Source organism: Myxocyprinus asiaticus, chromosome 43 (assembly GCF_019703515.2).
Source record: "Myxocyprinus asiaticus isolate MX2 ecotype Aquarium Trade chromosome 43, UBuf_Myxa_2, whole genome shotgun sequence".
NCBI lineage: Eukaryota > Metazoa > Chordata > Actinopteri > Cypriniformes > Catostomidae > Myxocyprinus > Myxocyprinus asiaticus.
The window spans coordinates 18,711,235-18,727,277 of NC_059386.1; the positions used below are offsets into that span (position 1 = coordinate 18,711,235).

At 41.7% G+C, this 16,043-nt stretch overlaps 1 protein-coding gene across 3 annotated transcripts in view; it reads left to right on the forward strand.

The window, feature by feature from the left end:
- The window catches only part of LOC127433774 (high affinity cationic amino acid transporter 1-like), a 49,708-nt gene that overhangs the window by 21,250 nt on the left and 12,415 nt on the right, over nt 1-16,043 (forward strand). For 2 of the 3 annotated variants that reach the window (XM_051685960.1, XM_051685961.1), the window contains exons 5-10: nt 759-892; nt 4,934-5,156; nt 11,322-11,461; nt 14,402-14,504; nt 14,633-14,838; nt 15,362-15,513. In XM_051685960.1, the coding sequence (XP_051541920.1) occupies nt 759-892; nt 4,934-5,156; nt 11,322-11,461; nt 14,402-14,504; nt 14,633-14,838; nt 15,362-15,513 (958 nt within the window). Of the gene's footprint in view, nt 1-758; nt 893-4,933; nt 5,157-11,321; nt 11,462-11,799; nt 11,937-14,401; nt 14,505-14,632; nt 14,839-15,361; nt 15,514-16,043 lie in introns of all 3 variants that reach the window. The other variant, XM_051685962.1, reaches the window with a different exon arrangement.

The following is a 16,043-nucleotide window of genomic DNA, read 5'->3' on the forward strand; positions in this document are numbered from 1 at the left end:
AGGAAAGCCCTCTGTTTATTATTTTTACAGTGCTTACAAGACATTCTGTTTAGGGTTTTTTTTTTTTTTTTTTAATTCCTAATCCTAAGTATTACACTTGGCCAATTAATTCAGCCCAAACTCCATTCAATGTCGTGCTTTGATAGAATATTTGCCATTCAAAACATAACTGGAAGGCAATAATGTTGTAATATTTCCACACTGAATTGTGTTTTTTCTTGTCTTCCTTTTTATATATTTAATCTTTTATGACTGCATTTACACTGCAAAGACAGTGTCGCATTATGTGTTGATTCTCATACATAGGTGACAGAAAACAAGCCGCATGTCACAACAATGACAAAACGGCTCTGATGCAGCATTTCAAAGTCTAAAACCTTAACTTACCTAAACTTGAACACTAATCTTTTGCTGCATTCCAAGCACTGTGTATTTCCTTATGGAGAACTATAAAAAAAAATTATTATCTGTTTGTTTATTGTTTTCTCAAGTATTATTTTTGTGTGATCTCATCATAACAAAAGTTCTGAAGTTTATCTCATTGTTACAGTATATTAAAGTTTTCTTGAAGTTATCTCCAAAACAGAAGACAATAAATAATAATAAATGGTCTCTGTGGGCATCCATATGTTGGAAACCAGCGTTACTTTTGCAATTCCCTTTGGTACCACTAGTTCCGCAAAAATGACACACTTCACCTTTTAAATTATGCGTATGCCTTTACATTTACAAATCTATATTTTTTTCTCTCTGAAAAGTGTCACAGAGCCCCTGCCATCTGAAGAGAGTCTGGGTAAGGGTGGATTCATGCCCTTTGGCTTCACGGGAGTCTTGTCAGGGGCGGCTACCTGCTTTTACGCCTTTGTGGGGTTCGACTGCATCGCCACCACTGGTATGTACAGTTCTAAAAACTAAAGGAACACTATGAACTTTAGTGTTCTGGTGTCATTGGTCCCTAAATCTGTGAGGGATTTCTCCTGAAATTGCCTTAGGAGCAAGGTCAAGTATATGATGCATGTCCGCAAACAGTAGTAATAATTTTAAGAATTGTGTTTTGTATGTATAAGTGCATCTAATAAGTGACATGGTACAACATTGCTAGGCTATTGTGTTACCTGCATGTTCTACTAACATCCCAGTCACTTTGGTCAAGGTTATTTAGAGATTTTTTTAATGTTTGTAACTGGCTTGCATGGACTTTCTCAGTAGATCTCTCTTTATGGTTTGTCTCTTGCCCCACTCTTTCATAGAGTGTCCCTCCCCCGTATTTTCTCGCATTTGATTGGTTGGAGTGTTTTAGGGTTTGTCTGGGCTTGTTTCTCTCTCTCTGGCTGTGTTTCACAATCAGAGAGAGTGAAAGGCCCTCCCAGTAACCCCTCCTCTAATACACGTTTGTCAGGCATGGTAATTTGCCCATGTGCTTAAGCTCTCTCTGGCACTGCTGGCAAGAACACACTATTCCTCTGTTTTACCATGATTGCTCTGTGCAATGTCAAACCACAGGAATTTTGCCAAAAGCAAGTACTTATGCACTGCACACACAACACATTGCAGCAACTGAATCATGTTGTTTCAAGACTTCCTAATACAAACTACAGCTGCTACAGTCGCTTCATCTAGTGCTGCTTATTCACTTACTCTTATTTATTTCATACTTACATTTAAATTAGCAGATTGCTAATGTAAATCCAAACTACCCTGCATCTCTAACCAGCCTAAACTGGTTTGCTGGTCTTAGCTGGTTTAAGCTGGTTCCCCAGCCTTAACAGCTGAAAAGTGCCTAAAACCCCTCTACAACCAGCCAAGAGGCCAGCTTGATCAGGCTCGGAGACCAGTTAAGAGCAGCAAACTGGTTTAGGCTAGTTTAAACCATTTTTTTTTTTTCAGCAGAGTATACAGTATGTTGTAGTTCATGTTGTCAGGCACAACATGTGATGAGGGGGGCCCACTAAGGTCCTCTATATTATAGCATACTCATTGGACCCAGGGGAGATGGGGCCCACGCTTACAAATTTTGTCCTGGGCCTCCTGAATTTTGCCGTTGACAAGTTGCCATTGGTATTTGGTATTTCGTATTAGGTGCTTTAAATTTGCAACAAAATTTACAACAAAATCTGAGACATGTTCTGCCTCAATAAATACTCTAATCTGTCAGTTTAGTTAAAAATGTGTAATGTTGCCCTGGGCATATAAATTCACATCCAGATTCAAACAAAGGTTTATTGTACTTTGTACCTACTCACATATTTGGATTTTTATCTATCAGAGCCACTGATTTATAATTGTTTATTATTATTTACTAGTTAATAAAAAAAATTACTAGGGGGTAGTGTGGTGCAGTAGTTAAAGGAATATTCAGTGTTCAAAACTAGTTTAGCATTTGTTGTTACCACACAAAAAATAAAAATAAATAAATAAATAATTCAACTCATTCCTCGTTTATTCAAAACAAGCTAAAATCATGGTTATTGTAAGGCACTTACAATGGAGGTCAATGGGACCAGTCCATAAATGTAAAAATACACGCTTTTTCAAAAGTATTGCCGCAAGACGTAAACATTACATGTTAACATGATTTTTGTGGTGTAACTCAGGGATTTACCGGCATTTACAGGGGTTACCGACATTACGTCAACATGACACAAAGTTGTAAAATTGGATATAACTTTACACAGATGAGGTTAAAATTATGTCAACATGTATAATGTTTACATCTTGTGGCTATACTTTTGAAACAGTGTGCATTTGAATGTTCATGAATTTTCCCCATTCACTTCCATTGTAAGTGCCTGCAATTTTTGCTTTTATTTTATAAACGAGGGACGAGTCGAAATTATCTTTTGAGGTAATCAACTTTATGCCACAAATGCTGTCAAGTCAGCTTAAATTGTATTAAACCCGAAACACGCCTTTAAATGGATAGTTCACCCAAAAAGAAAAATTCTCTCATCATTTACTCACCTTCATGCCATTCCAGATGTGTATGACTTTATTTCTTCTACTGAACACAAACAAAGATTTTTTGAAGAATGTCTCAGCTCTGTAGGTCCATACAATGAAGTGAATGGGTACCAAAAGTTTAGAGCTCCAAAATCACATAAAAACAGCATAAAAGTAATCCAAAAGACTCCAGTGTTTTAATCCATGTCTTCAGAAGTGATATGATAAGTGTGGGTGAGAAACAGATCAATATTTAAGTACTTGTTTTAATATAAATTCTCCTCCCTGCCCAGTAGGTGGGTTAGGTACCTAACAAAGAATACGAATCGGCAAAAAAAAAAAAAAAAAAGAAGAAGAAGAAGAATGTGAAAGTGATAGTGGAGATTTATAGTAAAACAGACTTAAATATTGATCTGTTTCTCACCCACACCTATCATATTGCTTCTGAAGGTATGGATTAAACCACTGGAGTCTTATGGATTACTTTTATATGCCTTTATATGCTTTTTGGACCACAGTTCTGGCCATAATTCTCTTGCATTGTATGGACCTAAAGTGCTGAGATATTTTTTTCTAAAAATCTTCGTTTGTGTTCAGCAGAAGAAAGAAAGTCATACACATCTGGGATGGCATGAGGGTAAGTAAATGATGAGAGAATTTTCATTTTTGGGTGAATTATCCCTTTAGACTCAAGTCTAGAAACCGGAAGGTTGCTGGTTTGATTAAAATAAGGAGTGAGGTATGAGCATTAACCATTATGCTTGTAATGTTCGTGACAATATTCTGTGCCAGCATCATGTGGAAGTCACAGAAATAAATTTAAATGGACTATTTTGTGTGGTAATCAGCTAACGTATCAGTTACATTTTCAATTTCACACAATAATGATTAGCTATGTAAAAGGATAGGATGGTACAAGATTAAATCCCACATTACTTAGCAATAATGTAAAGAGCTGAACATAAACAGGTGTCTTATTTCAATAATTGGCTCAACAACAACAAAAAAGAACCCCTGCCATTTGAGGATAGTATGGTTATAGGTGAGCTTATGGCCACCTTTGGTCCGCCCAATGGACATCATATGTTAACATTTAAACTTACAATGCTTGAAGGACTGTCAGAAGTTTGGTTTAGTTGAGTTAAGTTAAAACAAAAAATGTGGTTGGTACTTTGGTGCAGCCTTGGTGCTCATATGGATGATGCCGTTTTGAATCTAGCCTACAACGTATCCTGATCAGTGGCAAAACAAGCTAAACTAAAACTAGGTAAGATGATGTTGGCTTGGTAAATCCTGGTCTGAAAGTTTAAAAATTTTTACAAGCTTGAATTTAAAGGTTAAACAGCCCTTACCGAACAGCCAGCTTGTTAGATCAGAGACTATTTAGCAGAGACAGGCCACTTCTATTAAAATGAATGGGAGAAATTGGAACGCCTAACAGTCAACGGATGTAGAAAGGAAGTCCCACCTTACAGGTATAAGAGCCAATCACATTTTAGATACAGACATCGTGTGTCAGTCATCTCAAGAACGTACATGCGCATTAGAAAAGTCATAGCACACTAAGTTAGAACAGTCTGAAGGTCTGTACCAAGTTTGGTGGATATACTGTAGCTTGAAAGCTACAGTAGGGGAAGTTACATTGAATCATTTTAGTCTTTGTTTAGGGATTATGTAAAAACCCTAATCAGCTTAAAGTGTAGAAAAGGCTGTGGCCACACCCACACTAATATGTTTTTGGTTGAAAACGCGTTGATTTTGCTATGCTTATGCCTCTTATCCACACTGGAACAGCATTTTCTTCCACTTGAGATTTTCAAAACACATCTAGTACTGCATACTTCGGAAAAATATGATGGTAGGAAACAGAAAAACAAAAGGTTTTCAACTGAAAATTTGTGTGGACGTGGCCTTTGTCATGCCAACATAAAAAAAATTAAAAAAAATAAAATAAAAAACGTACAAAAACAAAAGATGCTTTTCCATATCACAGGTGAGGAGGTGAAGAATCCACAGAGGGCCATACCCATAGGAATCGTCTCATCCCTTCTTATTTGCTTTGTGGCGTACTTTGGCGTGTCTGCTGCCCTCACCATGATGATGCCATATTACATGCTGGATAAGAACAGTCCTCTGCCAGCCGCCTTTAAGTATGTCGGCTGGGAGGGGGCCACTTATGCCGTGGCGGTGGGCTCGCTCTGCGCCCTCTCCACCAGGTAAGCACTGCTTATTTGAGTTTGGGTGGGAACTTGGTTTTAAACACACACTATGGTCCAGTCTAGAGTAAACCAGCCCATGGATGGAAAATGTACTTCAAATGAATAATTACCCCCATTCTGTGAAAAGAATGGGTGTTATTACCTGCAACTCTAGTTACAGTTTAAAAGACCTCAGTCACTTTGATAACACAACCTTTAGGAATTTGACCAGCCCAATCAGTACATTTTACTAAAGGAACTCGAACAACCCCAGGGAGGTCGATAGGGTGCAATCTGGAACTGGACCCAGTGCTTTGTAGGAGTGTGTGATGGGGTATGTTTATATATATCTGAGGCTGTTCATATGAGCCCCTAGCTAAAAATATGATGGGAAATTTGCTGTGCTGATTTATGAATCCTGTTTCTCAGTTATGTAATATTCAGTTGAAGCTATGAGTGGAAATGAGGCCCCATGCCACATAGTTTTTTTTTACACATAATAATCGCAGTTTTTATTGTGATAGTCGTGACCTACATAAAAACCAAATGTTATTGTATAGAAATCTATTTACTGTTATGTGTGAATTGTCTGACTTAATTTGAAATACTCTGACTAATCTACAAAATAACCAAGGGACAGTGTGCATGATCTTCTACTTAACCTCTTTAATTTCTGAGTTACTAATTAAAACTTTAGTAATTTTAGAGTTGGCATTTCCCCTTATTTATTTCAATATATTGTAATTGTCTATTGAAAAACTGGAGTCCATTTGAAGGTGAAGTGTGTAATTTTTTTCTATGTTACAATACTTTCTGTTACAATAAGTAAGTCCACATCTACACTAATCCGTTTTCATTAGACAGCTCAGTTTTTAGTTTCCTAATGCATCCTACAAATTTGTGGTAATGGAGGGTGTTTTCACTGGAGAAAACGTCCTGGTTACTTTTGTAACCTCCGTTCCCTGTTGGAGGGAACGAGACGTTGTGTCGATGAAGTGACACTAGGGGTCACTCTTGGGAGCCCCAAACACCTCTGCTTTTTTTAAAAAAGGCCAATGAGAATTGGCAAGTGGAATTTGCTTGCCACTCCCCCAGACATACGGGTATAAAAGGAGCTGGTATGCAACCACTCATTCAGGTTTTGTGCTGAGGAGCCGAGACCAGGTCCCGGCCATTTCAGTGGGTAGTTCAGCATTGTGGCAAGAGGGACACAACGTCTTGTTCCTTCCATCAGGGAACGGAGGTTACAAAAGTAACCAGGACGTTCCCTGTCTGTTACTCACTTGACGTTGTGTCGATGTAGTGACACTAGGGGTCCCTATACAGAATCCCACAACTATCTGAACTGTGTTACGTGAACTGGTGGTGTGTGACGGGCAGACCGCTGTGTGCCTTGTAGCCAGCACACCAGGCCGTCACATAACCAACCCCAACGCTCTTATGAGCGTCGAAGGGTCCATCAGGAACAAGTCAGCTGCCCAACTATAGGGACAGGCTAGCCCAGCCGAGGCCTCTTTCCCTATCTTTTCTCCCCAGAAAGAGTGGAATTTGTTAACTGACTGGGAGCTATAAGTGTCTGCGTTGGGGGGTGTCCCGCCCAGGGGGAAGACACCGCAGAGACCACACCCCGGCCAAAAAGAGGGGGGGGGTATTTTGTGTGGAATACATCACATGTTCTCACCGAGTCTTGTCGGAAGTATGTCATGTGGAGAGATCCCATGGTAGGTCCTACCCGAAGGGGGAGGAGTTTCTACAGAGCATGGCGACCGGGGGCAGAGGGGCCTCTGCCCAAGGAAGATGCAGTTTGCCGACAGGGAAATTATTTTGCGGAACATATCACATGGGGTCGCCTTCGGGGAACCAGCACATGTGGAGCACCTACTTCAGCACAGGGTCTCATTAGCACACGTACTGGGCCGGCAGCGAGTTTCTCCGCAAACTCAACTGCCAGAGGGCTAAGGAGGAAAGTCATCCAGGGATCACAGTCTGTGAACACAACTGGGAGTCAAGAGCACACATCTTCACCTCAAGGGAGGGGAGAGGCACTATGCGGAAGTGGTACACCCAGCCAGCTGTCCCGGAACTTACCTGCTCGTGCCTTGCCAATACACGGGATGAGAGCGGCTCAACCCGGAGATTGCAGAACCTCGCAAAGGTGTTGGGTGTTGCCCAGCCCGCTGCTCTGCAGATGTCTGCCAAAGAGGCACCACTGGCCAGGGCCCAGGAGGCCACCACACTCCTGGTAGAGTGGGCTTGTAACCCTGCAGGGGGTGGCACGTCCTGAGCCTGATATGCCATCGCGATGGCATCAATGACCCAGTGGGCAATCCTCTGTTTGGAGATAGCGCTTCCTTTCCGCTGTCCACCAAAGCAGATAAAGAGCTGCTCGGAGCTTCTAAAGCTCTGCGTGCGATACAAATAAATGTGTAAAGCTTGCACCGGACACAGCAACACCAAGGCTGGGTCTGCCTCCTCCTGGGGCGCTGCTGACTCCAGAGGAGGAGACGGCGGGCGAGTTGTGACATGCAACAGGAGCGTAGACCCCCTTGATGGTTGATGTATGCTACCATTGCTGTGTTGTCCGTCCGGACCAACACGTGCTTGGATCAACAGCCGGAACCTCCGCAGGGTGAGCAGTACTGCCAACAACTCTAGGCAGCTGATGTGCCAACGCAGCCATGGGCCAGTCCAGGAGCCGGCGGCTGTGTGCCCGTTGCATACGGTGCCCCAGCCCATCTTGGAGGCGTCTGTTGTAACCACGACGCACCTGGAGACCAGCTCTAGGGGAACCCTTGCCCATAGAAATGCAAGGTTGGTCCAAGGACTGAAGAGGCGGCGACAGATCTGCGTGATGGCCACGTGATGTGTCCCACAGCGCCATGCCCATCTCGGGACTCGAGTCTGAAGCCAGTGCTGAAGTGGTCTCATATGCATCAACCCAAGCGGTGTGGCCGCCGCTGAGGATGCCATATGCCCCAGGAGCCTCTGAAAAAGTTTCAGTGGAACCGCTGTCCTCCATCTGAATGCCTTCAGGCAGTTCAGCACGACTGCACACGCTCATTTGTGAGGCGTGCTGTCATCGAGACTGAGTATAACTCCAAACTGAGAAAAGAGATGCTCTGAACCGGGGAGAGCTTGCTCGTTTCCCAGTTGACCCGAAGCCCCAGTCGGCTGAGGTGCTGGAGCACGAGGTCCCTGTGTGCGCACAGCAACTGTCGAGAGTGAGCTAGGATTAGCCAGTCATCGAGATAGTTGAGGATGCGGATGCCCACTTCCCTTAGTGGGGCAAGGGCTGCCTCTGCGACCTTCATGAAGACATGAGGGGACAAGGTCAGGCCGAAGGGGAGGACCTTGTACTGGTATGCCTGGCCTTTCAAGACAAACCACATGAAGGGTCTGTGTAGAGGTAAGACCAAGACGTGGCAGTACACGTCCTTCAGGTCTACCGCCGTGAACCAATCTTGATGCCGGACGCTTGTCAGAGTGCGTTTTTGCATCAGCATCTTGGACGGGAGTCTGTGCAAAGCCTGGTTCAGTACTCGCAGGTCCAGGATTGGTCGCAACCCATCGCCTTCTTCGGTATGATGAAGTAAGGTCTGTAGAACCCTTTCTTCATCTCGGCTGGAGGGACAGGCTCTATCACGCCCTTGTGCAAAGGGTAGCAATTTCCGCACGCAAGGTAGTGGCGTTCTCGCCCTTCACCGATTTGAAGCGGACGCCGGTGAACCTGGGCGGGTGCCTGGCGAACTGAATTGCGTAGCCGAGTCGGACGGTCCGGGTCAGCCATTGCGACGGGTTGGAAAGCACGAGCCATGTGCCCAAACTAAGGGCGAGGGGGACCAAGGGAATGATCACGTCGGACGTACCGGTGGGTGGGGCCTCGTGGCGGGGCGGAGCTCGAGGTGCCACGTTGAGGGGACTCGAGCCCCGTGGCCGTGCTGAGTCCAGGGACATCGAAGCACTTACCTGGCTCCTGCCGCCCACCATAAGATTGGCCAAGGAGGGGGTAGGAGGAATCTTGTCCCCATAGTCCATTGGAACCAATCCCGTGTGGACGTGTTTGTGCCACAGCTGGAGCGCCATGCCACAAGTGCACCGCGAGCGCCTTATCCACCTGGGGGATCACCGAATACCCCCTGGCTGCTCCACCATCGAGGGTAGTGAGAGCGGTGGAGCTGAAAGATCAGTAAAAGGTGCCTCCCACGATCTTGTCAGCTCCTCATGCACTTCCGGGAAGAAAGGAACGGGGGTGGGGCTTGGCCGTGGGCAGCACCCCGAGCCCAGGAACCAATCGTCGAGCCACGAGGGTTCAGGGGAGAGTGGAGGGTTCCACTCTAGTGCGACGCTTGCGGCCGCCCGGGAAAGCATGTCCGTCATTTCCGCATCAGCGTGAGACTGGCCGACCATTCCCGAAGGAGGAAACCCAGCCAAAGCCTCTGCGTCAGACTGGATGAGCCCGCTCTCCGATGCTGCGCTCGATAACTCATCGTCTTCCCGAGCTCCGAACGAGAAGTCGAACTCATGCTGAGACGAGCCAGCGGTCTCGTGCAAGAGCCCAATCGGGGCAAGTGAGCATGCTGGGGAATGGGAGGTCCATGGGGGGATACCCGGTGGAGGTGGTCCCATTGATGTCCCCAAATCGCCCCTAGTGCTAACCAACGCTGCCTCAAACCCGTAGGTAGAAAGCAAGCCACGACCGCAACATTGCCATGGTCCTGTTCTCGCAATATGGACACGACTCATCGACGAGTGATGTTTCTGCATGGGCAGTGCCCAGACACGTAAGACAGTGATCGTGGCCATCAGAAGAGGAGAGATAACGACCGCAACCAGGAATAACACACAAACAGACAGGCATCTTTAAAAAGACGTTCCGTGTGTGTGCCACTCTTTTTGTGATTGAAAATATCCTCTTTTAGAATATAATCTCTTATTTTCGCTCTGCCGAAACGCCCAGGGGTGTTCTCTGCACTCCACGTGTGCAGAGGGGGAGAAGCCGCTGAAATGCGCTGTAAATCTGACAGTTTTGAGGTGCGTCTTTGGAGGGAATTGAATTCAGTGCACTGAATACAACCGCTCGGCTCCAAAGAGAAAATCTGAATGAGTGGTTGCATACCAGCTCCTTTTATAGCCGTATGTCCGGGGGAGTGGCATGCAAATTCCACTCACCAATTCTTTCAAAAAAGCAGAGGTGTTTGGGGCTTCCAAGAGTGACCCCTAGTGTCACTACATCGACACAACGTCGAGTGAGTGACAGACAGGGAAACATTATTCTAGTTCACATAAATGGGGAAAAACCAACGTTACGGATGTGACATCTCTTCGTTATGGATGTGACAGTTGTGAAAGCAGCACTTACATCATGAGAGGAAACCATTCAAATGCTTTGAAATCTGCAGACTTCGACCTCTGAGATATATTATATTACATTATAATTCCCATCAAAGCTGCATGATGAATTGAAATAAGATTGAAATCGCCATTTTTCCAGGGTATGGTGGACATTTTTGTGGAATTGCCCATTTCTGTCCATCCACAATTAGTAAGTAGTAACTAATTATTTCACTGGCATAACTCAGAAATTGTTGCCTCGCAGAATATACAATTCTCTTTGTGGATATATTTTTTACTTGCTACTAAGTGCCTCAAACAAAACCCCAAATAGTTTATCTAAAGCACTTAAAAAATTGTTTTGTAAAACCAGCCAATCAAATTACAGTTTGCCACATTGAGACTATTCATAGGTTTACTTATCTGAAGAGTAACATTTTGTCTCTGTTGCACTTTCAAAACATTGCTCTGTTTGGGAGACCTGTTTGGAACAGATCAATATTTTCACAATTCCATTTGGTGATGCTAGTGCTGCCAAAATTACACTCTTCACCTTTGAAATCATCAGTTGATTCCATCAAATTCAAAATTAAATTCCATTTTAATGCCAAGAGATTGATGCTTAAGCTCTTGCAAATCAATAGACATCTCTGTAGACCTTTGTCTCCTGGGTGGTCTAATCCAACTTCTGATTAATGGTGGTGGACTGTTTGTGGCATGTGTCAGGGTGCTAATCGTATTGTAAGAATGTTATCAATCCTATTATAATAACACCAACGCAGCGAGTGAATGCAGTATGTCTGTGTCTCTTTTTTGCATGGCATGGTTTGTTTTCTTCATCTCTTGCGGCAGTCTGCTTGGTGCCATGTTCCCCATGCCCCGTCTCCTCTGGGCCATGGCTACCGATGGCCTGCTCTTCAAATACATGGCTAAAATCAACGAGAGAAGAAAAACACCCATACAAGCCACTATAACATCAGGCTTTGTCGCAGGTGAGCATCTTAATGTTACTAATCTACTGACGTCGCGTTACAATTGCGATATTGTACATCCGTCGCACTGGAGCATGCTTTAGTGCATGGAATAACTGCGTTTCCGCTGCACTGAACCTCACTGGCATAGACCATATGCCACGGCCTGCCCTCTACAGTTACGTTGGGATTCGTTTAACTATTTTTCTCGTATATAAACTGGATTTATCCCTTTCTGCCTTTGATACGGTCTTTGGCAGCTGTCCAATCGGCTCATGTGTTTATTTTTCTTTTCTTTTCTACTCTCTTCCTTTATTCATTTATTTTGTTGCATTTTGCAACCATCATTCTATGTTCAGTCTCTTGGGGTCCATGTTCCCCCTCCCACGTATAATCTTTGCCATGGCCCGGGACGGTCTGCTCTTCTCGTTTCTGGCAAGGGTGAGTGAGAGGAAGACGCCCATCATGTCCACTCTAGCTGCTGGGGTCATATCTGGTAAGTAGGGTGGGGAACCGAGGACTGGTTGTTAGTCAGAAATGTTTAAATTAAGAAAAAAAAAGATAATGAAACCAAATTTTTTCTTGAATTTGTTTCTGTTAAACATGCATTCTTCATGCCAATAATTTTGGAGCATTTTGCACTACTATTCAGCACCACGGCTGAATCTACAGTGCAAAACATACAGCCAGTTCACTTGCGAATGAAAAACACTTGATGAATCATTCAGAACAGTTACCGAATTATTCTGATTTGCTTACTGAACCAACACGTTAAATTAACCAAGAACTGTCACTGTGTTATGTGTACTTAAAGTGATAGTTCACCCAAAAATGAAAATACTCTTATCATTTACTCACCCTCATGCCATCACTGATGTGCATTACTTTCTTCTGCTGAACACAAACGAAGATTTTAAGAAGAATATCTCAGCTCTGTTGGTCCTTACAATGCAAGTGAATGGTGACCAGACCTTTCAAACTCCAAAAATCACATAAAGGCGGCATAAAAGTAATCCATACGACTCCAGTGGTTTAATATACATCTTCTGAAGCGATGCAATCACTTTGGGTGAGAAACCGATCAATATTTCCACCCTTTTTTACATTAAATCTCCCCTTTCACTTTCAGAATGTGAAAGTGGAGATTTATAGTGAAAAAGGACTTAAATGTTGATCTGTTTCTCATCCACACTTATATTGCTTCCGAAGGTATAGATTTAACCACTGGAATCATATAGATAACTTTTATGCTGCCTTTATGTGATTTTTGGAGTTTGAAAGGTCTGGTCACCATTCACTTGCATTGTAAGGACCAACAGAGCTGAGATATTCTTTTTGTGTTCAGCAGAAGAAAGAAAGTCATACACATCAGGGATGGCATGAGGGTGAGTAAGTGATGAGAGAATTTTCATTTTTGGGTGAACTATACCTTTAAGGCCCGTGATACTTCAAAATCAGTGTAATTACTGACTTGGGTGTTAATATGACAACGTTTTCTTGTATTAACTGGTATTTTATGAATATAAAAAATACATTGAATGAATGAATTTGTAAACACTGAAATGATTTCATTATTTTTCAACAGACTGCTGAGGGCAGTAAATGCAATTAGAATTGCATTTTACATTTTCTGAATATTTTAGTAATTTTGTTTCTCAAAAGTATCATTAAGAGGAATCGGAATGAAAATCGTTAAATTCCTTATGATTCACATCAAGGAAATGTGTCATGAATGTTATGGGAATGAAAGGTTCATTCAGGTGTCAGCTCCAGTGGGTTGCGTTGTTGCTGATAAAAACATCAGTCTGTTCATATCTATAGGGAGGGGGTTGGAAACATAATGTTTATAAGACAAACACGGAGCAGTTACATGTAATTGGAATTACTAAAGATTTTCCCCCTGTCTTTTCAAAACAATTCCAGTAATTTCCTGGTATAAAAGACTTCGAAGACAGCCTGTGTTGGAATTATTTGCTTTATTGCGCAAACATGATGCAGTGACGTCAGTTTTACCATAGTAAAAATGTTATTGACTTATATAGACTTGAATGGTTTCATGCATTTCCTTTTCATGCATTTAGAGAGTTTGCTTAAGCTTTTGGCACTGTCCACGAATAGGGTACAAAATAGGGGCATTCATTTCTTTAAAAATCAGGTTCAGTTTCTGTTTATTTTCAGTGAAGGAGGGGCTTAACCTTCAGGAAATATCACTCATCCTCCTCAGCTGATTTGTTTTCTATTTACTGTATATGCGGTTTTCAATTTTGAAACTCTGTTATAAAAAATCTGGTCTTCTAAATACAATTTAAAATCGTTTCAAAAACGAAAATGTTTTGTGATTTTGTTATTTTCTAGCAATAAACATTAAAATAAACATAATATATATATATATATATATATATATATATATATATATATATATATATATATATATAAAACGCCACATATATAATAGTTTTCTCTCTAAAGAACATTATATTTGTGTTTGTAATGCTGTGACACCACAGTGATGCCAGATTTGACCCTATTTGTGATTAGTGCTTATATTTAAATTTGATAAATGTTAATATAAATCTAATATTACAGATGACCTTCAAACACATTATTAAATGTTTTATAACTGCTGATAGTCCATTAATATATTGACTCTTTTAACCACAAGAATATTTGTAGTTGCCACTGTAAAGTCTTTTTTTTATTTATTTTTTTTATTAATTGTTCACTGTTAAAGAATAAGAGTGAAGGATCTTCTTAGGAGTAAGAACTTTTATGAATTGTATATAATCTTTGTCTCTACCTAAATACTGTAGGTATATTAGTGTGGGTATACGAGTCATGTAGGCCTAAATAGTTCTACACTGCAATATTCTAATGTTATAATCTGTACTCATTGCCTAGGATCACAATGAATGTAAATGAACATTCAAAATGTTCCATCCAATTCTCTCCATTCCTCTGCAGCCATCATGGCTTTCCTGTTTGATCTAAAGGACCTGGTTGATCTGATGTCTATAGGAACACTGCTGGCCTACACACTGGTCGCTGCCTGTGTTCTAGTACTCAGGTTGGGATTTACAATAATTTTGTACACATGAACATACATCTCTTTAAATGGATGCATTTTAAGGGCTAATTGTCATTGCCGTCAGGCTATTTACAATGTATTTCTGTAATATAATTTGTTTTCTACAGGTACCAGCCCGAGCATTTCACTCAGGCATATCATATAGCGAACACACATGAAGAACTGGAGATGAGTGAATCCATAAGCACACCCAGCTTGGGGATTCTTCCAGGCATAGAAGAGCGTTTCAGCTTCAGAACGCTGCTCTTCCCTGACATCACAGAACCCTCCAACCTGTCTGGCTTCACCGTTAACGTCTGCACAAGTCTGCTTGGTATGCCACGATGTGATTCCATATATCGTTCAGATCCTATACATTAGTGTTTTATAGGGTTCCTATTGGAAAAACCTTGAAATATCAGGGAATTTTAAAATTGTGTTTTCCAGGCCTTCATGTAAATTTCTATGTTGAATAGGCCTATATGTTTAGTTATGCTCAGCTCAAAATATTTCATCAGAAAGATATTGTTCTCTTGTAGAGCTTGTGTAGCATAAAACTCATTTACAAGCCATTTGTGAGTGAATCATTTCTTTAAGTCTGTTCTTGTCAATTTATTACTCAAAACGGTTCACAAATTACTCTGAATAATTAACTTGTGAATCAGTCTGAATCAAACTGGTTTTTAAAAATTCTTATCTAGTAATCGCAAGTGACTGACTGGAAAGGTCATGTAAATTGTTCAAAAAGTGTGGGAATCCTGTTTTTATTAAATGTACTGTATTGGTTGGTGATGTCCTTTAAAGATGCATTGGGGGTGTTCATTTTTTGGAGTTTTCTAAACTCTTTATTTTTCCAGGGCTGCTGATTCTCACCTTCAGCCTGTTTGCTGTGCAGGGTGGAACTGCGGTGTGGAATATCGTCACTCTCTGTGTCCTGTTCAGTGTGTGTCTCGTACTCACATTTATCATCTGGAGGCAACCAGAGAGTAAAACCAAACTCTCTTTTAAGGTTAGATGCCAAGGGCTAATGCTAGAAACTGCATGTCTAAAAAAGTACCAGGATGTGATCACACTTATTAAATCAATTCTTTTAGAGGCAGATTTACTATTTATAGAGTTGGTTTCATTTAACCCCACAGACTTTAATCTAATTTTGGTTATTTATGATTTAACACAGAAAACAAAACACCATGTTTTCCGTTGTTATACAGTGACCCCAAACAATGACACATAAAAATGTATGAATGCCATTGCATTATACAACAAAATATCAAACCAAGTGTCATCTATTTTTTAAGAAATATAGCATTATTTTAATAAATTCGCAAAGAGAAGTTCATGCTGTTTCAAATTGTAAAACAATTGATATACAAAATAATAAAAAATATTTGGACATTTTCTGGTTGTCAAACATAAGTTGAATATAGTTATTGTGGTGAACTACACCTGTGGTTACTCTGCTAGAACATCATGTGCGAGCTGGCTTTAAACATCCATTAAAAATCACTTCTTAAATGTGATTTAACCCTTTAAGCTCTG